Consider the following 27280-nt stretch of genomic DNA (forward strand, 5'->3'; position numbering starts at 1 on the left):
ACCAAAGTTTACCGATTCTGTAGTCTTTGACAATACCAAACAATACGGACAACCTTTATATCTCGTGTGCCGACGAGAACTGGTAACTTCAAGCGACACACTGTACTACCTCGGCTGGTAATTACCCGCTGTCGCTAGCGGGCGGCGAGATTTCTCAGATGTCGAAAAATGAGCGAGTGACACGTCTTATAGTATTCTGTAGTCTTTGGTTATACCCAGGCTTGCTTTTTAAATACGGTTGAATCCCACAGTACATTTCATGCTAATGAGACCTATGACAGTTGGAAATAGCGCTATCTGGTATTGAATCACGGTTGCTTCATTTCTGAACTCTGGTTTCGATAATTGAAACATTTGAACCAGTGTTTAGACAAATGAGCTGACAGTGATTTCATTCTGTGAAAGGTTTATCTTTTCTAAGTTGAAGCTTGTACGAAGTTCCTGGGAAATTTTGAATGGTACTCGAAAAATTCACCGAAATAAAAGATGCCTAATTTAATTCTTTCAGTGTCTTCGAAACTAAAAAGTTCCCTGATTTCTTTCATTGGTTTCTGGAATATTCAATTTCTCTCGGGAACTTCATATTATGAACTTTGATTTGATGAATTCATCTAAAATTTAAGTTCCTAACCAGCTTATTTGTCTATTTTCATCATGAATTGACTATTATTATTTACTCAATTATTATTAATTGAAGAGCATTAATGAGGAAGGGATATAGTTTAGGGATTTTCTTGACCTGGTGGAAGTTGTATGATGTGGGAAAATTATTGAAGTAGTTTCACATGATGACAGTAACAATTGCTTTTAATTTAATCGATTATCAGGGCCGTAATAAAAATAATTATGATGTATTTGATTGAATTGAAAGGGGAATATTTTTAGGATAGAATAAATTATGGGAATACTTTTCTTCTAGTTTGTATCAGAAAGAAACTTCTATTCACAATTTACACATCTTTTGAACTTAGTTGCTCTCTTTCTTTCTTTGAAAGTTTCCCAGATTTTTCGTGTGAAGATAGAAATATAAAGCAAAAAGCTCTTTTCCTAATTTGTTTGATAATCATCAAATCACTGAAATACTCAGGAATATCGAAAATACCTCAATTTCACTATATTGTATGAACATTACCAATGAAAACATTGTTACGAAAAGTACAGATCCGCGTTTAAAATTTCAAAGTTGAGCAAGTCGGACGACACCCTTTTAAAAATTCTACTCTTAAACTCTGATGGCCTAATAAAAGTTGTTATGGGTAAGTGTAAACTGATTTTCAATATTACTCCAAATAAGAATACAGCAAAGAAATAGAAATTTGATTTTTTGTTTTTTTTTTCCGTATATTTCCGGAACCAAAAATGCCGAGTCTATTTTCCATTCAATAGTATCCAAAATAAAGAACTTTGCCATAATTTAACCATATCTTACCATTCCGTACTGTTTACGAGATCCCCTGTAGAAAACTTACTTTCTTCACATATGACATAATATACATTCACATTTACAAATATTACATTTTGTGTTGGTGCACATATAATATATTGTTGGAATGATCGTAAACAAATTTTTGAATCATTTTTTTATTGATATCCAATGTTTTTTAAATAATCATTATTGTTTTTCCTTTCATTTTGCCAGGAATCCTTAGCGCTAGAGCTGGTAAGTTTTGTTTGGCAGTTGTAGGCCTTGTAGGCAGATGCACTTCCACATTGAACAGTAGCTTTAGTTGATTTTTCAGACTGCACACTTACTATAACTCATGACACAAAACTTCTAATATTTCTGAAATTTTCCCAGAGTATAATTGAGTTACAACTGACAAAAGTCTAAATCTGTTATTCTGGCTTCTGATCTATATAGGATGTTTCAAATTCGATCCTCACCATTGGGATTTCAGAAACTATGAGAGATACGAAGATGGTTGAATTGGGACAAAGTTGCGCATTTACCTGACTAACGTTGAGAAAGTTCTGAAATTCCCAGTATATCCAGAGATATCCGGAACAAACAGAAAATTCGGAAAATGGTTTTTATTTTTTCTGAATTTATTTTTCAAAGGTTTCGAAAATAAATTGCACTACCACATTGCCACTTTTTCCCTGCTACATAATGGTGTTTTCAGATTTGATATCCGACGTTTCGTCTTCCGGCCACCATCATCAACTTTATTTTTTCTTATGGGCGCTATATTGGATTCTTTCTGTTTTGAATTGAACCAAATTTAACCTTTTCAATGATGTATCATGAGTTATCATTCTTTTTTAATAAAATTGGAGATATTGAAAAAAATTAATTCTTGTCATAATATTGACTTTGATTTTTGGGAAAGAAAGTTTTTGGCTTTCTACTACTCCATCTTGATACAAAAAAAGAAAAATGACATTTTGTTATTGTACAAGTCATTGAATTTTTGGCAAAAAATGGCTTTCACGAATGAAGAAAAAAGAGATATGATACAAAGTTATTACAAATAGGTACGATAAAAACAGTGTTAGCACATCGGAAATGTATTTAAACTTGTATCCCGAAAGACGATATTGGATAAAAATTTCACAGAGTTTGGTTCATTTGAAAAGCCCAGGAAAAAATACGGAGACAGGCTGGACCAGGAAACTAAAGAAAATTTGATAAATGAGGTATGTATGAGGTAAGTTAGACATTGTGTCCTTTTCAATAAAAATTAATAATTTGCAGATAAACATGAATCTGGGGAAATCTACACGTCAAATTTCCTCCGAAATTAATATTTGTCATACAAGTGCTTAGAGACATCTCAAAAAAGCGGCTTAAAATGTTTCAAAATACACATATCCCAAAAATTGCATCCAGGTGATCCCGAAAGGCGATTTGAATTTTGTAATTGGCAAATAAGGAGATCTGATTTTCCTGTTTTCCTGGAAAATGTAATTTGGACAGATTAGAGCACTTTTACGAATTGTGTAATATTCAACCGAAATAACGAACACATTTGGAGCATAAACAACCCCAGGAAGTTCTGAGAAATTCGACTTCAAGTGCGATTTAATATTAACACGTGGGCAGGAATTTACAAAGATAGAATGGGCAATGTTCCTCCTGACGAAAATCAAGTAGTTTTCATAAGAGAGCTCTAAAACAACGCATTTCAAACTTATCATTTCAACCTTTTTTTTTTAAATTATATTTCAGAGGCGGGCTGTTCTGTTTACTTATGTTCCGAGTTCCGAGACTTTCTGTGACATATGACATTTTGTGCACCTAACCTATCTTCTATATAAATAAATTACAAAACAACTGTTGTTTATGTGGCTTGTGGAGGTGGTATTGAACTATAATTTATATTTTGCCTTAATTGTTGATTCATTTATAAAGATAATTTTCATTTTTTTTCAGTAGAATATGGTACGTATACATTATTTCAACTTGATATGGGCGCTGTTGCCAATATGTGAATTAGAAACCAATCCCTTTAAAAATTAAAACCCAACATTTGAAACATCAATTTGAATACTTTGCGAGGTGGATTTGGAAAACTCATGAAATAAACTCAACTTTATTTTGTTCAAACTTGCATTTGCTGTAATAACCCAAATTGAGGAACATTCCCCATTATGTGTCCTCATTTATTTGACGGAATTCTGTATGGAGAAACCTATCACCAGTTTTTACTGTCGATTTTCGAAGACTATTTGGATGATCTACCTTTGGCTAACTATAACATCTGGTTTCAACATGATGGTGCTCCACCGTATACTAACAGATGAGTGTCTATTACCTGGTGAGGCCGGTGAGGTGGCCAGCAAAGTCTCCAGACTTGAGTGGTATGGATACATTGTTATGGGGTACACTGAAAAATAAAGTTTAAGGTCAGAAGGAATATCAAAATATTTAGGACCTTTAACACAGCATTGTCAGATAGTTCGGAAGATTGAGGAGGAGGGAAATTAATTGTTCAGTCAATAATATTCGAAGAAGGACACAGTTGCGTAATTATGAACAAGACCAGAATTTTGAGCATTTGCTGTGATTTACTTTTGTCTTTGCATTTCAGTTAATTATATTGTTGTTTGTTGAAAGTTCTATTTTCATTGAAAGAGACACGTCTAATTTACCTTATACGCACCTCATTGTTGATTCTGTCTCCGTATTTTTTCATTGGTTTTTCAAAACGAACAAAACTCGGTGAGATTTTGATCCAATAACTTGAACATAGTTCGATGTGGTTGTCGGCTTTCGGGATACAAGTTTGAATACATTTCCGATGTACTAACACTGTTTCTATCGTATTTGTACTAAATTTGTATCATTACTTTTTTTCTTCATTCGTGAAAGACATTTTTCGCCAAACATTCAATGACTTGTACAATAACAAAGTGTCATTGAGTGTAACAAATTGAAAGTCAAATTTAGAAACATCGAAGTCAAAGCCTATTATCATAAGAATTATTTTTTTTTTCAAATGATAACTTATGATACATCATTGAAAAAGTAAAATCTGGTTCTATTCAAAACAGAAAGAATCCAGTGTAGCGCCCATAAGAAAAAATAAAGTTGATTATGGTGACCGGAAGAAGAAACGTTGGATAACAAATGTGAAAACACCATTATGTAGCAGGGAAAAGTGGCAATGTGGAAGTCCAATTCATTTTCGAATCCTTCGAAAAATAAAGCCAGAAAAAAAAAGAAACCATTTTCCGAAATTTCTGTTTTTCCGAATATACTCGGAATTTCACAACTTTCTCAACGGCATCTGGTTAGTCGGGAAAATGCGAATATATATATATATATATATATATATATATATATATATATATATATATATATATATATATATATATATATATATATATATATATATATATATATATATATATATATGTATATATATATATACATACATATATACATATATATATATATAGCCTGTATATATATATATATATATATATATATATATATATATGTATATATATATATATACATACATATATACATATATATATATATATATATATATAGCCTGTATATATATATATATATATATATATATATATATATATATATATATATATATATATATATATATATATATATATATATATATATATATATATATATATATATATATATATATATATATATATATATATATATGTATATATATATATACATACATATATACATATATATATATATATATATAGCCTGTATATATATATATATATATATATATATATATATATATTTATATATATATATATATATATAGCCTGTATATATATATATATATATATATATATATATATATACAGGGTGTCCCTGGACTTCCTCTTTTCCTCTCGGGAATGTATAGATGGGGTCAAAATATCACCAGTACTTCGTATCACTTTTTTTCCTAAAAGTCTTCGTAACCAAGTTACGGGCCCTCGAAGTTACAAAATGAAAAATGTTTTTCTTTGATAACTTTTCAAGTGAATATTCAAAATCATCCAAATTGTGGTAATTGACTAAACAAATGAATTCCGTCGATGAGCTTTCATGCAGGAGTCAGTTGTTTTGCTACAAAGTCAGGAACGGACTACCCCCGATGGTCCACACCCCAAAACTTTGAAATGACAGATATTTTTCAATATTTTTCAACAAAATAAGGTTACTTGGACAATTTTATGAATAAAAGTACTCGTGTGGAAAGTCGATCGGAGCAACGAGTCTTGATAAAAATGTAGTTCTACTCGACGTCATCAAACCCGCTCGTCCACCATTATTTGAAATGAATAATTATCAAAGCAGAAATAATAATGATAACGTTAATTCAACAACATTTATAACAGGAATAATACAAAGTATGCTAAAATGAAGTCGTAAACAAAAAGTACAGTACCTATATGGAAGTTTAAGTCACAATTGTGATAGCAGATATTTTTTCAAAAGAAATATCAAGTTCTGTAGATTCGTGGTGTTTTTAAACTAACAAGCTACTCTACTATGGAATATCGAATTCATTCCATATTTTGTATGTACATAATACGTGTGGAATAATCACGTTTCGTGTTGATCAGTTATCTGAATCTCATGAAACTCAACATTCGAATGTTTCAAATTCTTGCTCACAGCTAAACTGTTGAGGAGTTTCACTGATAATTATAATGTTATGGGAGAAATTCTTTAACACGAATCTAAATTTAGCTGAAAAAACGCACATCGGAAAAATATTTACTATACTAATAAAAAGCAAACGAATGAACTACAAAAACGGCTGCACATGATCAGGTGAAAAATATCCAGGGAATAATTATGTTCCATTTCTTTCACAGATGTTGACAAAAAAACCTTTTAGAAAGTTTTGATAAAAAATGAGAAACTGGAATACGATTTTGTTTTGTTGAGTGGTGCGTTGTCATATGACTATCATTGTATTGCCAATATTCTATAGGATATTTTGAATTTTTTTGATATGGCCGAACAGTTTACATGCAATGAATATGCAGATATGCATGTATTTTATGGACGAGCATTTTGTAATGCTTCAGAACCTCGTCGTCTGTATTCCGAGCATTTTCCCAATCGAACGGTACCGTCAAGAGAAACATTCGAGCGTGTCGATCGCAGCTTGAGGGAGACAGGTATGTAATAATTGATAATTAATTTGAGCACGTTGTTTTATTTCGATATTATTGTAGGTACAGTTTTGCCAAAATGAGGTGGTGAGGGCGCTCTTAGGACTGTACGTACCGTTGTATTGGAGGAAAATATTTTGGAAGCCGTCGCTGATGATCCTTCAATGAGCATCAGAAATCTATCAGAACAGTTCCATACATCCAAGTCCACTATTCATAGAATAATTAGGGAACAACTGCTCCACCCATTTCACATCCAGAAGGTACATGCCATGACACCTCAAGATTTTCCAGCACGACTGGAATATGGCAATTGGTTCATGGATAGGCAAAGAGAGGATATGACTTTTATTAATCGAGTTTTATTCACTGATGAAGCAGGTTTCAGTAGAGATGGAGTTATCAACTCTCATAATCTCCATATATGGGCCGAAGAAAATCCCCATGGGATATTGCAAACCAAACACCAACGGAAATTCAACGTGGATATTTGGGCTGGTATCATAGGAAACCATCTTATAGGACCATTCGTTCTACAGAACCGATTGAATGGAGAACGTTATTTGGAGTTCATTCAGAACGATTTGAATGGACTTTTGGAACATGTTCCATTGCAAACCCGAAGAGATATGTGGTTTATGCATGATGGCGCTCCTCCTCATTTTAGTTTGATTGTGCGTGACCATCTGAACCATATTTTCCACAATAGATGGATTGGTAGAGGTGGGCCATATTCATGGCCATCGCGGTCTCCGGATTTAAATTAATTGGATTTCTTTCTGTGGGGGCATCTAAAAAGCCTTGTTGACGCTACACCTATTCACACAAGAGATGCATTGTTGAATAGAATAAACATTACATTGTGAAGCCATACGAAACGACCCTGGAATGCTATTTCAAGTACAGAGAGGGTGTCTTCGCAGACTAAGAAAATGTATAGAGAGAGAAGGTGGTCATATCGAGCAGTTTCTGTAGCGAATTTTTCATTTCTGTTTGCTCTTGAGGCTCTTGAGTTTCGTTAGTTAAACGTGTTTGCATTATAAAAATTCGTTATGAACATTTTACCTATCATTTCCATTTTCCTTAAAAACTAATATTTTCGAATAATGGTAGACATCTCAGGATAAATGTTGTTGAATTAACGTTATCATTATTATTTCTGCTTTGATAATTATTCATTTCAAATAATGGTGGACGAGCGGGTTTGATGTCGAGTGAAACTACATTTTTATCAAGACTCGTTGCTCCGATCGACTTTCCACACGAGTACTTTTATTCATAAAATTGTCCAAGTAACCTTAATTTGTTGAAAAATATTGAAAAATATCTGTCATTTAAAAGTTTTGGGGTGTGGACCATCGGGGGTAGTCCGTTCCTGACTTTGTAGCAAAACAACTGACTCCTGCATGAAAGCTCATCGAAGGAATTCATTTGTTTAGTCAATTACCAAAATTTGGATGATTTTGAATATTCACTTGAAAAGTTATCAAAGAAAAACATTTTTCATTTTGTAACTTCGAGGGCCCGTTACTTGGTAACGAAGGATTTTAGAAAAAAAAGTTATATGAAGTACTGGTGATATTTTAACCCCATCTATACATTCCCGAGAGGAAAAGAGGAAGTCCAGGGACACCCTGTATATATATATATATATATATATATATATATATATATATATATATATACTATTGAACTTAGCCATAGGGAATACTTAATGAAATTTGTAGAGGTTTCGTTGGCGCTTCTTATGGATCAATAATATACAGGGTGTTCCATTTAATCTAAGGAAGATTTTGCAAATTTTCATTTACAATATTTGGCAAGCGGTTTTTCATACCCTGTATATCACAGGTCGATTTCAGATATATCGTTTGAGAGAGTTACCAATGTAGAATATTCGACCAAAAAAAAATTTCAACTGGACTTGGCACCACTTTATAATTTCAAATATTCTGAGTGACGAATATTGGAAAAAAAAAACTTGTCATGCTAGATATCTCGAAAACCGTCAATATTTTCGAAGTGCAGATATACATAAAGTTTATTTTATTTTCTATGAAGAAACCGAAAAAGCGATAAAAAATATAGGTTGCCATTTAAAAAGACACAGTTGGGATCCGCCCAGAAAAAATCGAACACCCTGTGTGACCGTCAATATTTTTATTTTGTCGAGCTCAAGCAATAAGGTAATATTATAGAAAATTAGATTCCTATCTGCTTCCTATATAGAGATGTGGAACACCGCGCCACTGTTGCAGGACCCTATATATATATATATATATATATATATATATATATATATATATATATATATATATATATATATATATATATATATATATATATATATATTCAGTTAATAACTTTTAATCGCCATTTTTTCAAACATCCACTCTTATAAAACCTTGTTGTACATAAACACTAGTTTCACCTCTCTGAAATTGTATGCGGTTTCAAAGTAATTGATCTCAGGATGATCTTATTCGTATTGGCTGAATTTTCAAATATTCTAGTCCAAATGTCTCATGACCATTTTCATCATTCACCGAAAATTCAACTTTCTCCTGATTTAACCAAAATTTCACCTTTCACTAATATCGAATCGGTAATAAATATAATTGAATAATCACCTTTCTGTACGTATCTGTCAAGTGGACATTGAATATGTCCATTTGGTTAATTTATTGTCTTCGGTCAGTTATCCCAAAATCACAAATATTAAGTTATTCAATTGCAGATTACATCAAATTAAAATAAAATAGAGTAGTGGGGCCACTTCTACTGAATTTGTCGAATCAGGAATTATTATTATAATTTAGTTCATGACACATTATCATATTGGAAATAGAAAGTGAGAGAAATTTAAGATTTTCTTAATGTCATAATGTACCTCTAAATGCACCAAGTTCAAAAGTTTAAAATTCCCATTACTCTGATGATTCCATCAACAACTTAGACAACAATAGTAGAGAGAGCAACAAAATGCATTGACATTAATAACTGAGATAGTTAAAACTTCAAAGAATACTCTGAGAATTTAGTGACGGAAATATCCTTACTTACTCAGTTCGTTAATAAAACAGATGTCAAGACATCAAACATGAGAACATCAAAAGAAATTTTGTTGGTAAATTCGTGTTATTTTAGTGTTACAAAATGTTTCATATAGAGCGTTTTCTGTTATTTTCTAAAATCCCAATAAGAAACGCAGATCACTATTCTGTTCAAAGGATGAAAATTCTGTTCAAAAAATAAGGTGAATTTAAATCTTTCTCAAAAAATATGTATTATATTCTGTCCCCTTCAAATCATTCCCCGTCGGATATCATACCCTTGTGCCAGCGTTTTTTCCAATCCTCGTAGCAGTTCTTATATGCACTTCTTGGTATGTCCTCGAGCTTTCTCAGCGATTCGGTTTTTATCTTCTCAGTCGTCGCGAAACGTTGTTCTCTCATGGTTTTCTTGAATCTTGGGAACAGGAAAAAGTCGCAGGGTGACAAGTCTGGTGAATATTGTGGTTGTTGTTGGCCAAAAAATTACGCAGAAGGAATGTGAGTAAAGGTGAGTAGATGATATGCCGACATCCTCAGCAACTTCTCCAATAGTGATTTGACAATTTTCCAGAACATTTTTTCCTTCACTTTCTCAACATTATCATCGGTTGTTGATGTTCTGGGTCGTTCAGGAGGAGCGTCGTCATTCACATCTTCTGGAGCTTCTGTAAATTCTTGTAAACATTTTTATGGCTGAGTGTAATCACCATATGTCACTGTCAACATTTCAGTGTTTTTGAACACCTAAATAATTCCATTTTTCACACAAAATTTGATGTTTTGAACAGCCCACTATTTTATAAAAATGTAGTAAAGTATGTTAAAAAATAAATCGCGAATGGGTTACCTGTGTAGACTACAATAACTTGAAAATTCAAAACTGACGTTTTTGAACATTTGTGTTAGATATACATTGATTATATTTTGTACCAATCGAAAGTGTGGAACCAATTGAACATATCATGCAAACTTTGGGTTGGCTATTTTTACTGGCGTAACTACTGGGTTGACATGTGTAGCCAGGTAAGGCGATACTAGTAATTTACACCCATCTGTTTAATAAACAAATATCAAAATATTCGCTGTTTCATTGTGAACACGATGATTATAGAAATGGTTTTCTGTGACAACTTTGACCTGAGAGACGATTGGCGAGCTTTAAAATGCAAAAATGATGCGAGTGGAGATGTACGCCAGAGATGTCCAGTACCCTGTCCCGTACGATAGAAAAAGACGCAACATTGCATAGTCAACTTTAAATGTTGTAAATAAACTTGAGCTGACTGAAACTTCTCTCAATTTCAGTGGATGTCATACTTCGTGTTTATATGATGGAATTGGCCGATACTTGATAAAAATCCATAACTAACGATTTCAAAAAACACTTTATTGGGAGATTTTCACTAAACAGTTTAACAAAAACGTAAGACGTGTTTCGCCACGTATTGCGTTTTTGTAAAACCGAGTGAAAATCTCGCAATAAAATGTTTTTTTAATATATTACTTCGTGTTTGATAAAAGGGTGACTGCTTTGAGAAATAAATACAATGAAGAATGTATAATTTTGAAGTTTTAGCCCAATTTTGACAGTGTTTTTAAAAAATGGGTGGAAATTCATCTCATATTTATTCACATCAAACATATTTCATAATGAGATCCGATTTACACACACTACACTAGGTAAGACAAAGTTATGTTAGTATTATCCAGGTTTAAGACACCCTGTGCTGTGGAATACAGATTTTCGATGATGCTCAAAATCATCCATTGAAATTTTTATGAAACTGTACACATGAATTAAAATGTATTTTGTATTGAATACATTACATACATACTTCTTGGCGTATAAATCAATTTAATTAAAAAATTACATATTTTTGGTCACCCTGTATGAATAATTATGTTAAAGATTATATCATTGATTAGGACAAACCAACGGTTGCAAGGTTGGTTCATTTTCTCTATTTTTTTTCGTCTTCCCTTTTGATCCTACGATTCGTTTCAAATTGATTAATTATTGAATGAAGCATTGCGCTTTCTCTGCGTGCTCTTGATTATTTACAATTATGGAAAACTTAACAATTAAACGATAACGAAAAAGAAAACAATAAACCAGTTTTTTGATATTGGGTGTTGCCTCCTAATTTGGGCAATAGATTTCGTGCTCCGAAACATTCCAGGAATTAGCATTCGAATATATTTCTGGGTCATGTTATTCCACTCCTCTATGGGCGTAACAAGAAGTTTATTTTTGTACGTATGTAGTCTTCCGCGGTCTCATACGTCCACCTGGACACTGTTACCACAGCTACCCTGTACGGGGTAGTTATACCCCCCTTGAACTCAATTTCACCCTCTCGCTCCCCTCAAGTAAATGTACCCCGCTCAGATATAAAGCAAAAGAATGTAAAATTAAAGCAAAAGAATGTAAAATAAAAATTGAAAAAATGAACAAATATTTAGGTTTGATTTTGAATCTACCGCGTTACATGAGCCGAGTACCCTTAGCAACGTTGGCATAGACTGAGTGTCTGGCGCCGCTGGCGGCGATTCCTTGGGTTGTGTCTTACTGTAAGACTCTTACACCACCGACATATAAAGGTTATGTCGATGTCTTACACCAGTGTTTCTCAAAGTGTGCGCCGCGGCGCCCTGGGGCGCCGTGGAACCTTTACTGGGGCGCCGTGGGCCACGGGGAGTCTGAAGGTACAACGTTTTACAACATAGATAACTGAGAGTAATACCTATTAATAAAAATCCTGTGATAATATGATAGTATCGTTAATTACAAAATGCAATCCGTTCAGACAGCCACCTACCTACTTTTATTAATTAAATATCTAGTGTAGTCTTTACGTTCGGGGCGCCGCGAGAACCTTCAAAAAACATAAGGGAGCCGTGAATTCGAAAAGTTTGAGAAACACTGTCTTACACCGATAGTTTCGATATTCTGTGACTGAGTACTGAGTTACACTACAATACTCTTTTGCTCTTCCAATGATACCGAGCGCCGTGATCATGCTCTGTGCGTGTGAAATGTTATTTGATGTTTGTGATATGACATTCGACATTTTTAGTTAAAGTTGAGAACGTAAATGTGGAAATGTTTATATTATGTGCAATCTCAGTGCGTGATGTAAATGTAGTTATATATATATATATATATATAGTCGAAGTAACCGATATTGTACACTATTAAAGTTGTCGGCACCCTCAAAGGTCATAAATCAATGAACTGTTACAAAATCAATGAGATTCCTACATAGAAATGAACCGGCAGCATTTCTATGTGTGGACTGGCGTTTCGTATTGGATAATTTTTACTAACCAAGTTTTGTGATTGTCTGAAGAATCATAAAATTGAATTTGAAGTCATGTTACGGTGACGAATAGAAATCGTGGAATGCGGCCTTTGGTTATCGCCGTCGTGTTCAGTTCAGGAACTGATCGCGATTTGAGTGTCGAAATTCGATATTGGTGCAGTTATATTTACTTAAAATTTTTGTTATCTATTTAAAATGTGGCGTCTTTGGACAAGTACTAATAGTAATAACGAGTGTGATAACAACGCATACTTTTTCCAGTGTAGTGATTCCAATAGCGATGGTGAACAATGCGAAAAAGATATACCAGGGAATAAGATTCGGATGCATTTGAATATTGAAACACTGAGACTATATTTCAATGTATATAAGAATCTGCATGTTGGTTTCGAGGTAAACAAACAATTACAAGCTACATCAGATTTGACCGAAATTCCTTTCGCAACAGTACCTGAAATAGTCAAAAACAAACCTTATGGACGCAAGACGCGATGTGATACAGGATTACCAAAACTTTTAGATCTTCATCTAATAAAATCATTGAAAAAACAATATACGACTGTTACAAAATCAATGAACTGTTACAAAATCAATGAGATTCCTACATTGAAATCATAAGGAATAAATTGAATACTACCGGCCATAACGTGAGCTGCTGTGACAAAACTCTACAGAATTGGAGAAAGAAACTAGGATTTAGATTTAAAATAATTAACAAGCGTCAAACAGTTATGGAAAGCAGAAGAATAGTAGAATTGCGTAACAAATTTTCTATTTGGACAAAACTTGGTGTGACACTAACGACACAATAATGAAAGGGTGGACTGATGGTTCGTGAATGTGTACGCCAAACAAGCTTGCAAACAAAGGATCGCGACTAATTGTGCATTGCGGAGGAAATAAAGGATATGGAAAAAAATGAGGACTGCAATGTTGACTATCATAAGAACATGAAAGCTAATATTTTCGAGGAATGGTTTGAAAACACATCGATCCCAAATTTGGATGCAATGACATTTGACATGTTTTTGATTACGATCGTCAAATTTATCATAGAACAAAGAACAACAATCATAGGTATACGTCAATAAGTCACTGTGATTGGTGTCATCATGTGAATGTGGTTCCACCCCGGTTCTACCCCGCTCCCTTCCAGAAATCTATCTCGATGAAAAAATGACTTGTGGCAACACTGTACCTGGATAGTCCCAGGCATGCTCATTAGAATTTGCATCCGGGGAGCATGCGTGATCATTGCATATAGGTAATACGTGAAGAAGATGCAATGCAATGCTTTATTCAATAACTCATGAATTAGAAGCGAATCAAGATGATCAAAATAAATGAATAAACAATGTATAGGGAATGAAAATCTGTATTTCTCCATTATGTGTTTTTCGTGCACTTTCTTTTCCCTCGTATATTATGTATAAATCGGGCCTTGGTGTTTAATGTGAATTGATCTTGAATATGTTTCAAATCAAACAATTATAGATAATTAAAAAAACACTTGATTATAAATGTTTTTTGATGTTCAATTAGTCATATTCATCGATTAAACAGAGGGTCGAATGTCGTACCTGATTCAGATCTTCTACTTTCAAAGAATATATCAGTGTGATAATAGATTTCAATAATGAATGATATGGTTCATATCATCTAGTCTGATATTCTGGATCTTATCATTTGAATTGAAAATGTTGCAAATATTCGGTTCGACATAATGTTTCAATAATTTGGTAATGGGAGTTTCGTTGTTTCGATTCAACTTTTTACTGTAATTTAGGAAAGTATCGCTGCAATTAGTTGTATATGTTCCATTAGAACAGACTTGTTATAATCACGTTTTCATATTTAATAATACCAGAAAAAACTGTTACACTAATAAGTATATTTTATCAGCTCTATAAAAATATTAGTCAGTTTTCAATAAAGTATATGTTGTATAAATTTTTCAGAAATATATTTCCATTCTAAACTAAATAAACTTCGATCTTTGAACGTCTGTGTAAATAATATACGTTTGATATTAATTACTCATATCTTAAAACTCATAATCGTTGATATGTATTCGCTTTCCTGTATTATTCCTAAGAGTATGTATAGTACTACTTTATGTCGGTAAAACTTATTAATTATTGAAAGGATATTGAATCAAAGAGGCCTGGTTCGAAAACAGATTTTTATATATTATATGCTACCAGCTAGTAATAATAACGCCGAGGAATTGTAGGCATCATATTGTGGATAATTACCATTATATTGTATTTTATTAGTGTTTGAAATGCACTCTTTGTTTACGCTCTGCATGTTTTGTTTATACATCGGACCGCCGCTCTTACATGACAAATTATTATCAAGTCAGTGGTTTCACAATCGCCTGTTTCCTATAATATGAATGGTTTTTTATTATAGAGTGAGTCACATACATTCTACAGGGTGCTTACTAAACGTGCGGCAAAAAATTAAGGGACTATTCCTTGGACTATATTCTAAGGATATTTTGTCTTTTGATGATTTTTGATAAAGCGCTTTGTTACGAAGATACAGGGCGACAAAGAATGTCGACAATAACAATTTTGGTAGTTTCAAAATTATTAACGTAGCCGAAATAAAAGTATAGCTTACTACACTGGACCCACCAAGTAAGTAATAAAAAAATCTAACATTTCCATTGGTACCTATCAACAACATTCCGATTACAGTGGAAGGTTTGAGAAATCGGATAATTGCTGAGTGTAACGCAATCAGAAACGCTTCTGGTATTTTTGAAAGTGTTCGGGAGTCGATGAGGAGAAGATTGGATTCTTGCATCTGAGCGGGGGGTAGGTAGTCATTTTTAACAGTTCTTGTAGAATCAAAAACATTACATATAATTTTTGGTAATCCATTGTTATTATCGAAATTCTTTTTCGCTCCGTATCTTCGAAACAAAACGCCCTATCGAAAAACATCAATGGACAAAATATCCTTAGAATATTCAAAGGAATAGTCCCTCACATTTTTGTCGCGTGTTTAATAAACACCCTTATAATCGGACGCTAATAGTTTAGTTTTGTGAAGACCAAACGAGTAGCAAACTCAAATACACCTAGACATGAGAGTGAAAATACACAAAAATAAATGCATAGTTTTGGTATATAAAAGCTGAAATTTTTCTCGATAAATTCTCTGAAAATACTTCATATTTTCAATAATTTCAAATGTTGTGTGAAAGATTTCACGAATATTCAGAATAGAAAGTAAATGAAATGTCAAAGTATGTTTTAATACATTCTATTGAGTGACAGAAAAAATAGATGACCAACTAACACAAGATATAAGAAATATATCTTGTGTTAGTTGTCCTAGAAATAACTTCAGACAATCGGTTCCTGAAAACGGAATTGAAAATTATTGAATAACTTATTCAGAAAATGTCCTGAAAAAAAAACATTTTTTATGTCTATGCTCTCGAAGTAAAATGTATTTATTGAAAATACTTTTGGAGAGTTTCACAAAAATGAACATGTGTAACAGGAAAAAAAAATGCTACTAGTCGAGGAAATATCTTTCAAAATTCATCATTCAGAAGCCTTCTTTGTATTTTCCTTGTTCATTTAATATTGTTTGCGTTTCCAGGTCTTGTGAAATAATGTATATATGAGTAATTATATATCTGAATCTTTTTTATACTTTACATTTACAGAAGAACTGATTCTCAAAGGAGCATTGGGTTGACGCTTAAAAAATTACGTTTAAGAAATAAATGAATCAGATTTAGATAAATTTGCAGTATTTTGTATTGTGAACTGGAATGATACTAATTAATATAGTTTATTGTAGGATTTTTACAAGTTTTACAAAAACTGCGACACGTGTAATTAACTTAGTTTACGCTTGAGGAAGATATTGTATAGCGAAACGCGTGTCGCGGTTTTTGTAAAACCCTTCCTAATGAAAATCATACAATAAACTGTATTGATGAGTTTTGATACGGATTTTCATCAAGTATCGGCCAGTTCTATTCAATTATAATATGATTAAAATTAGAATTATTTTAATGTAGACCACATAGTAGTAGGTTCAACGTTGTAAAGAAAGCTAGTTTGATGAATTGAACAATTTTCTGATTGAAAACATTCAGTTTTAATAACCCTGTATATTCCTCGTATAATATCGAATATTCTGTCCATTTTCCAATTATGTTCGTGGTTAATTTATGATATTTTACGATATCGTTATACTTTTCCAAGATATTCAACCCTAATCCATTGAAGAAATATACTGAAAATGAAAATATCGCTTGTTTCTCCATGATCATTGTACACAAAATTTTGAGTTGACCGATTTTGAATATGTACGTTTATGCATGTATGTTGTAAATAATGATATGTTTGAATTAATGACAACGCCAAGAAATTTACACCGCTGTATAATGTTTTCAAATCAGAAATGCTCTGCATGCTTGATATTTTAATCTGATAAATTGCTTCCAATTGCTGTATTTTTGTGTGATATTATTTTAGAATTATTTGTATACTAAGTGTGATGCATGAATAGAAAACAAGTTACAAAAAACTTCAAAATCACAAAAAATATTGATTAAAATTGTAAACAGTATTTGGGAAAACTTTCGTTCTGAAATTATAATTTTGTCGTGAATTTAATTGACTTGGTACTAGCATTTGCATTCAATTTTTAATTTCACAATATTTTCACAATAATCGATTATAAAAAAAAAACAAGTTTAATCATATATAAAGTAGGTTTCTGATTATAATATTGAATAGAAGTGAGTTTAATTCGAAGCAGTTGAAAAAGTTCACCATACAAATGGTTTCAGAGCTTCTCTTACTTCTTCTTAAGTAAGTGTTCTAAAAATAATTATGTTAATGCGATCATTACAAGAATCAAAATGTTAAGCTGTACGAAACAGTGATTTAATAAAATCCAATCAGTTAAAAAATGGTTGGATGAAGCAATTGAAAACCGACGCCACCAATCGAATGAGCTTTGTCTTCATCCTTCAAAAGTTCTTGCAATACATTCATTGAAAAATAAAGCCAATTCAGTTGATTATTCTAAACTACTAAATATTTCCCAACCATTTGAATGTTTTCAAACTGTTGGAATTATAGTTAATACTTTTATGTCAGAACATTTTTCAAAAGTTTTTCATCCTATCATACCAGATATGAAATTTAAAAAATCGACCTCGCAACTTCTTTAACTTAATTTTTAATATACTTGTGATGCTCTGTTTGGAACCTTTGGTGCAGTAAAGAATATTACTGGAGTTTAATTCCAACACCAAACCGTCATTTTTAACACCTCGACACGTGTTCCAATCACCCAGTGATCATCTTCAAGAGGAAGATTAAACTGGTAATTTTAATTTTGAATATAGCATTCTCATCAGGCAACTATATAGATCAAACCAGAGCCCAAAACCAGATGTTTCCATCTGCCATAGATATCATCAGTGGTACTAGACCGGTCAAGAGTAGGAGTGCAATGTTTAAACTGATCTGCACTTGCGCATACTCTTGAGCATGCCGATTTCCTTCACGAAAACTCCATCCACTGGGACGGACAAACATCAAAGATAAATGAGGGGCTCACAGGTAATCTGTTGCAAAATCAGGATTTGGTACCGTTTGCCAAACAGGAAATCGCTTTCTGTCCCTCTCTGAGCCCAGTGTTTTCCAGTTACCTGTTGGCATTGAAAGCTAGAGAGAGAGAGAAAGAAAATTATTTCTGGTTTGGCGGTCTCGAATGAGCAGAGTTCAGTTTTTTGGCAGTTGGCGATGGCGTCTTCGTACGGGAGGCGTCATTCCCATCTCTTACTTTCGAAGGAATAAAATATTGAATATTTTTTTTACAGAAATAGTACTTAAGCTTCTTGACTGTAACTAAATGATGGATACTCAGTAGGACCTTTATCAAATATTTCTGAATAAAATATTAATATCTAGTAAATTATAGTGTGGTCGATAATTGCTTCAATAATGCAAATATTTATTTGCCTATCTTGTAGTTACTTTTGATTTATTTATACTACTTATTAGAACTTTTGCATTACCGTTATTATCTGAATCATAGAGACCTACTTTGTAAAAAGTATATATTAATTATAAATAAGGATTGTTCATTATAGAATGATTATTTGATTCGTGGGATTCGTTTTCATTGAAATAAAAAATATTTCAGTAATAATATTGTATATTTTGATTTTTACTCCTTAGTCAAACGTCTCAACAGCATAGGTTCTACCATGATTGAAACAAAAAGACTATTTTCTGAAATTATACAAATGAGTAATGTTGTTTTTCGTTAAATTATTTTTTTTATTTCTAGGATACGATATGTCTCCCTTCATAAGACGATATGCTAGGTATTTGAATGAAAAAGCCCTATCATACAGGACAGTTGCGTTCGATTTCTGTAAAGTTAAAAGGGGGTAAGTTTGCTTCAGTCTGTTTTAATAATTTGTTTTACTTGAATATCAGGTTTTCTTCTCTGTAATGAATATATTTAAATATTCGTGTAAATCATTAACTTCATTTATTATTTTGACATTCTCAAACTATCAACAATTAATTTACCAAGAAGTACGGCATGTTTTTTGGATTTAAACTTGCATGACTTATTTTTTCATTGAGAAATTTTCTCACAACTCTAATGATTTTGAATTAATACAATTCAATACCCACAAAAAAGCTCATATCAGTCATAAGATGATATTCCTCAAGTCAAGTTGAAAACCCACCAAACGAATATTGTTCTATCTTATGATTCTGCCATAATCATTGATTTTTCTCCTGAAGGGTAGGAATGCCTTATTGAACAATTGTCGAAGGTTTGCAATAAGTAATTTCTTTATTGCTTTAATTGAAGAGAAAGATAATTTATTCTGTTGAAGCCTCTTTGTTTTTTATGAATAAATGGCATGTTTGATTATTAAATAAGTTTTGAACATTAATTCATTATTATTTTCTCAATCTCAGAAACTGAATTTGTGGAAATCGTTAACTTTATGATGGCCAGATCGTCTTTGTGTTGGAAAATGATGAAACAGTAGATAGCACATACTTTGTGCCTGCCCCGCTGGGGACCGAATCAGCCGTACTCTTACCATCTGACCTGAAAGACCACTCAACATACAAACTAATCAGCTTCGTTAAAAAGCTAGGTTTAATTGGTCGAGTGTGAATAGATGTGAGCCACAATAAACCCTTGCGGGTTGCGGTCACTTTGGACCTAACCTAACCTAGTGTAATCCTTTTCCTGTTAAAAATATTTTTATTAAGAGGGTCATTTTAGAAAATAGTGCATTACAAGTCCAAAGAGTTCTGTTGGTTGGTCAGTTATTAAGTACGAGTTGGTTTTTGACGTTGTTCAATTATTCATTGATTTTTTTTTTCAACGATTTGGACCATCACCAAATACCTGAACTTTGTTGCTTTTGCAGTTTTTCTTGTTGGACATTTTTAGTCATGGTGAAGATCATATTGTTATTCAGTTGCGGGACTCGGATAATATAATATAATATAATATATATATATATATATATATATATATATATATATATATATATATATATATAAGAGTTTATTCATGACATTTTATAATATATAAAGATTATTTTTAGAAAGAATTTTTGATTAAGTTCAGCCAAGTAGGCTCTACTCACTCAGCCTCCGGCTAATATTCCATATTGTAGTTGTGATCGAACCAAAGCAAAATATAATAAATTCATATGATGTATACTCAAGAGTTTCTTCAAATATTTGAATTTTTGCGAGAGAATCTTAAATTTTTTCAGCAAGTAATTGGTTTGATGATCCCATCTCAAATGTTTGTCAATCATTATGCCCAAGTATTTGACACAGTGAGTCTCACTATAATTTTGGTGAAACATTTTGGCAAGAACTGAAAGTCAAATATTTGGTTTTTTCAAAATTTATCGTTAATAAATTACTATCAAACTATTTCTTGATAATTTTGAAATCTGATTCCATACTTACTTTTAAATTATACCATTATATAGCGGTATATGATATCACCGTACCAACTGAAAAAGATTGAATTTTCCCTTCAGTTTGTATAAAAAATAAAATAAATCATTGATGTGAATATTGAATAACATCGAACCCAAAACAGTACTTCAAGGAATTCCATAAATAAACATATATCATTAAATTTAAGGAAAGGAAGTTTTCGGCTTTCTTCTACCTAGTCCATCTCAATACAAAAAAAATGTGGTAATCTTCAAAAGAAAGGAAGGAAGTAATCAATTTGAAAATAAGTTACTCTATACATGGATGTGTAGATCATGCAAATGAGTTACTTTCAGACACAAACTGTTTCGGAAGAATTGTTCTCTTTCGTGTAATTCAATGTTTATATGAAAGTAACTGTTTCAGGAGGGCTTTCTTCCAGTTTGTGTCTGAAAGTCACTTCTTTGTATGATCTACACGTCCATGTATAGAGTTACTTATTTTCAAATTGATTACTTCCTTTCTTTGGAAGATTCCCACTTTTTTTTGTATCAAGAAGGAGTAGTAGAAAGCCAAAAACTTTATTTCCCAAAAATTTTTCACTTCTTGAAATATAACCCCCTCAATACAAATTAAATTTAACTTGTTGATTTCTAATTAGTGAATAACTTTCCATTAGATTGAATGTAGTTTCACGAAATTCAATTGCTTCCAAACATTTTTGCCAAACTAGATATCAATGTGATAGGTTATTTCATTCTTATCACCACTTTTATTAATTTCAATTTGGAAAGCCTCAGGGCATATTCCAGTATCGAAAATTATATTTATTAAATGCACTAAAGGTTCTGATATAAGATCTTTGGAAGAAGTTTCAAAATATCAATTACATTTTCAACTTCAGATGATGTCTTTATACCCACTGTTACGCCATTAGTTGTTTTGATGCATTTAATGTTATTATTACTTTCATTTTCATTACATATTTTTTAAATACAACTCCATAACTCTTTGGATGTTTCACTCTGATGAAAGTTAATTTTAAGTTTTTTCAAAATGGTTGTTAATTTATTCATATATTCTTTATACTCGATTTCAAATAGTTTATTATTTCTGTTTTTCACAACTTAGTATATAATTCATGCTTTATATTTACATCATGCTTTCACTACTCAGTTTGTTATGTAAGTTTTTGTACTAACTCGCCGTATTATTTCATCTTCGTTTTTGCTATTTTTCTTCTTCATTCCTGTTTTTTTTTAATTTTTTGATTTCTCAAATTATTTCTGCAACTGGTTTTGCTTGTCTCCCGTCATAAATCCCCGAAACCCCTCAGTATTTCTTCTTCAGTATCCCTTATTCTATTGTTATTCTTATAGATTCTTCATCAATGAGTGAAATGCTTGTTAGTTGCCACTTTGTTCAGCAATGCAGAATAACAAAATAGAATATGTCTTACTAGTCTCATACAATGATTACTTAGAAACACATTTGATTTACTAGACCTGACACTAATACCTACTATATAACCATATGTACCTATTGGAGCTGTGAACTGTTTTTTTAACTCACTGTTCTATTTCAAATGTATGTTTCATATAGGTACATGTATTTTATCTTTTGCCACAATTCAAATATTCACTGCCAGAAAGGTAGACATTGCTGGGTTTGATAACAGGGCCATACTTTTCTTCTTGTTATGGTAGTGAGATTTATTCAATCTTTCGTTACCATTAAATATCAACCCAACTATACTTGACGTCTCTTTTTCGACTATGGTCGCCATTAGAATAAAATATTCTGGCTCAAACATCTGTTGAATATCAAATATATTTTTACAGTGTCATTGTGAATGAAATCTTATCATATTCTGAAAAGTCAAGCTCATTTTTTATTTGCAATATGTCAGCATAATAACTGTTTTAGGAAAGATGATGGCGTACTGAGAACGATGAACGCAGATAAATTATTGAAAACCATTCCTGTTTTGCAAAATCAACTAGATGCACTCCTAGAATTCAATTGTTCTGTCGACGACCTAACAAACGGCGTTATCAACATGTCATTTATGTTGTTATTCAGAGATTTAATAAGACTTTTTGCCTGCTATAATGATGGCATCATTAATTTATTAGGTGAGTATTACCACTTTCTTTTTTCTTTTTCAGTCACTTTCACCGTAAAAACCCTTATGACTAAGTATTGTTTCTAAATATTCAAATTTCGAATTGAAATCTTATATTTCATGATTGAAAAAAATCAGTTTGTGTTTTTTTCTAATTAACCCTGTGACATATCTGATTCAGCTTGGAAGAACTATTTTGTGGTGATATTTTTAAGCCTTTAACAAATTATCCTGCTTTGTAGTAATCTATTGTGGAAAAATATAAATAAACATTATTGAGAACGAATTATATATTTGTTTATTTGATATCACACTGATGTATCAGTGATGTACCGAAAGTCATTTGTTATATCCTGGCAGGTTCAATGAATATTCAATTGGAACCAGAATTATGTTTTTGTTGATCTGAATAACATGAAACTATTATGCCATATTTTTTAATCCTTTGATAAAGTCGAGTGACAAATTGAAATCATACTTGCAGGAGTCAACAAATATGAAATCATATTATGGTGAAGTTTAAATAAACACAAAGCATAACGAATATTTCTGGAGTTTTTTCCGAACACCAAACCCTTATTTTAACACCTCGACAAGTGTTTCGATATTGGTCATTATTTCTACATAATAATATTATGAATAACAATGGTGGACCAATACCTAATAGAATATTATACTATATAGCTTGTATAAATAATATTTTATTTATTAGATTTACCTGACTATTACATAAGGACACATTGTAAAATTAATTTAGGATTGGTAGATAAGGCAATTTGTGAAATTAATTTTATATAGCTTAAAATATTTCAATTATTAGATTCACCTTACTATTACATAAGGATAGTAGATAAGGTATTATGTGAAATTAATTTTATATATCTTATAATATTTCAATTATTAGATTTACCTGACTATTACATAAGGACACTTGTAAAATTATTTAAGACACCCATGGCGCAGGTACCTGGAATAGGTTTCTATGGAATAAATAAGGATAGCTTTGTACATATGATTAGTTTAATCTTCCTCTTTCAATTATTAGATTTACCTGACTATTACATAAGACACTTGTAAAATTAAATTAAGGCACTCAAGGCGCGGGTACCTGGAATAGGTTTCTATGGTATAAATAAGGGTAGCTTTGTACCTATGATTAGTTTAATTTTCCTCTTGAAGATGATCACTTGGTGATTGAAACATGTGTCGAGGTGTTAAAATAACGGTTTGGTGTTCGGAAAAAACTCCAGTAATATTCATTACTACACCAAAGGTTTCAAACAGTGCATCACAAGTACAAAGCATACCCTGTATCAAGTTCGTTTATACAATGATCAGGTTGAGGTTGGAACAAGTTCGGTGAAAGCTTGATATGGCCATTGGAAAAAAGACATAGAGTCAAGGTTTTTTTTTCAATCGTACAGTTGTTGGTCAAAGCATATTTTTTATGGCGTCATCACTGTTCGATTTATGAGTCATTATATTTTTTTAATGGCAATACCCTATCTTGATGATACCATTGAAAATAACTAATGTTTCTATGTATCAATGTCATATTTGTTTGTATATCACATAACTGTATGTTCGAAATTTCAGTCGTAATGATTTAATTTATGACAACAGTACTCAATAAACCTACAAACTATTGAACTAAGGCTCTGAATTTCAAACCTTTTGTCTCTTGATAATATGCAAGGCAATTTTGAAACTCTTGCAAAACATTAGTAAGAGTATCAGCGTTAATTAAAATGATTTCAGTTCTAACTCTCTCTTCGAATTCATCAATAGTATTAGGTCTGTTGATGTAAACCTTTGCCTCAAGGTATTCACACAAAAAATCTAGTGGGGTTAGATCAGGAGATCTAGCTCGCAACTCTAAAAATCCGCGTCTGCTAATCCATCTAATGGAAAGCATAGTATCGAGGTATTTGGTGATGTGGATACAGAGCCACAAATGCGGAAATTATGTGATATTGCAGTGAATCCAAATATTTTTCATCGTTCAATGAACATTATGAACACTGAATAAAAAAGGTGCCACAATTATGGGATTATACTACTTCTCCATTGTTTTTATAAATGAAGTTTTTTCTGAAGAAACTATTTAAATGACTTGATTCTTTATCATAAGCAAATTCACAATTACCCCACTAGATTTATCAAATTTGTTCCAACTTTTACATGCTCTCGGTATATGGAACATTCAGTAAGGAATTTCCAAAAATTAGTACTGATAATGTTAGAATGGATCTCATAAAAGAAATTGAGAGAATGCAACCTGTCTAGGTTGGACTATTTTCCTGAGAGATTGGGAAGCAACAGTCATGTTAAAACTGACTAATTGAAATCTTGATTTCAATTCTTGATGTTTAAAAAAAATCTTAAGAATTTTTACCCCTTTCTTATTGATTGCTTTTCGAAATTAATATTTTCTCACATTCAACTATTCTGTCAATTATATATGTCTAGATTTGAAATTTAATTTGTGAATATTTTAAGTATTATACAATTTTTGCAGAGAAATTTTTCGATATGAATAAAAAACAATGCAGGGAAGCTTTTGATGTTTATAAGAAGTTTTTGGTAAGAATGGACAAAGTAGCAGAATTCTTGAAAGTAGCAGAGGTAAACCAACTTATCATTGGCAAGTCACATTTAACTAAAATATCTTTTCTTTTTTGTCAGAATGTTGGCATTGATAAAGGGGATATTCCTGATCTCACTAAGGCACCAAGCAGTCTCCTGGATGCTCTCGAGCAACATTTAAATCAGATGGAAGGGAAAAAATCATCATCTACTTCATCTCAATCATCTAGGTATTGAAATGTTGATTTTTTATTGTCGTAAAGCTTTCTCCCAGCGATATTCTTCAAAGATATACCTCATTCATTATCTGTATATGGAATCTGTTATATAATGTCATTGAAAAGTATCACAACTGATGTGAGATTTACACACTACTCCCTGCATAATAGAATTTAATAATACTATAGAGAGGAAAGGTATTGTTACTTTGAGAAATTGTGGGAATTTACTATTGTGTAACACTAATTAATATATTATAAAGTGAGATTTGTAACCTACATTGAATGCAAATCTGTCTGTGAATGTATTCATAAATGAGTCATCAAATGAACCATTTATCTTAATAAGTAAGTGATTTGCTCACATTACATGTGTATTTAAAATTGATAACAAAAGAATGTATATATATTGAGAATCTTAGCGACTGGAGAAATGTACAGTAGAATGGAATAACGGGGTCTCTTAGTCAAAAAATCAAAAATCAAAAACTCTGCTTTACTTTGCCAAGCTTTCGCTTCTAGTGGGAAGCTTCTTCAGGGCAGTAAAAATGAGTAAATGAGTAAAAAACAATTAATTGAACATATAAATCGACGAAAAAAGTTAAACATTAATGGAGTTTTTTGTTATATATATATATATATATATATATATATATATATATATATATATATATATATATACAGTATATATATATATATATATATATATATATATATATATATATAGAGATTTTATCGAGTGTGTATGATACAAATCAAGAATGAAATAATTCGTGACACAACACGTAGCTGCCTACGTGGTCATGTTAGATGTAGCCTAGGAATTCTAGGTCTTCTAACTGAAACCACAAATGTGCGGTTGGCTTCTGTTGTTGACTCCGTGCGTATGTGTTGTTTCCTGCTTTCGGCAAACAAGTGTTGCCCATCTTCACACTTGGCTGCACCGCGCTGATGAGGCCAATAGCCAGAAACACGTGTCCGCGGTTTGCCCCTATTTTTTGAGTGTTGTGTCCACGAATTATTTCATTCTTGATTTATATTTATATATATATATATATATATATATATATATATATATATAGATCTTTCTACCTTACCTGAGCCATTTGGAAATTCATACGTTCCTGATCCATCGATTATATGTATATATATATATATATATATATATATATATATATATATATATATATATATATATATATATATATATATATATAGCTTGCAGATTTATAATATATCAATAATTCGCCTGAATTTACCAAGCCAATAATATATATTTGGTGGGCATAGTACGTTCATAATCGTTTATGCACATAACGAGGCCCATATCATATTACTTTTATATCGGATTTGACATTGGTCAGGACAACAAATCGATACCTGTGTTTGAGGTACG

General features: G+C 31.8%; 1 protein-coding gene across 2 annotated transcripts in view; it reads left to right on the forward strand.

Annotated features, from left to right (window-relative positions):
• Positions 1-27280, forward strand: part of LOC111510853 (phosphatidylinositol-binding clathrin assembly protein LAP) — a 131369-nt gene that overhangs the window by 82416 nt on the left and 21673 nt on the right. The window contains exons 4-8 of one of the 2 annotated variants that reach the window (XM_074181900.1): positions 1640-1660; positions 19313-19415; positions 22882-23090; positions 25599-25705; positions 25766-25896. In XM_074181900.1, the coding sequence (XP_074038001.1) occupies positions 1640-1660; positions 19313-19415; positions 22882-23090; positions 25599-25705; positions 25766-25896 (571 nt within the window). The remainder of the gene's footprint in view (positions 1-1639; positions 1661-19312; positions 19416-22881; positions 23091-25598; positions 25706-25765; positions 25897-27280) is intronic. The other variant, XM_074181901.1, reaches the window with a different exon arrangement.

This window comes from Leptinotarsa decemlineata, unplaced genomic scaffold (genome assembly GCF_025532065.1).
Source record: "Leptinotarsa decemlineata unplaced genomic scaffold, Ldec_3_MD MMD2_tig00026317_RagTag_RagTag, whole genome shotgun sequence".
NCBI lineage: Eukaryota > Metazoa > Arthropoda > Insecta > Coleoptera > Chrysomelidae > Leptinotarsa > Leptinotarsa decemlineata.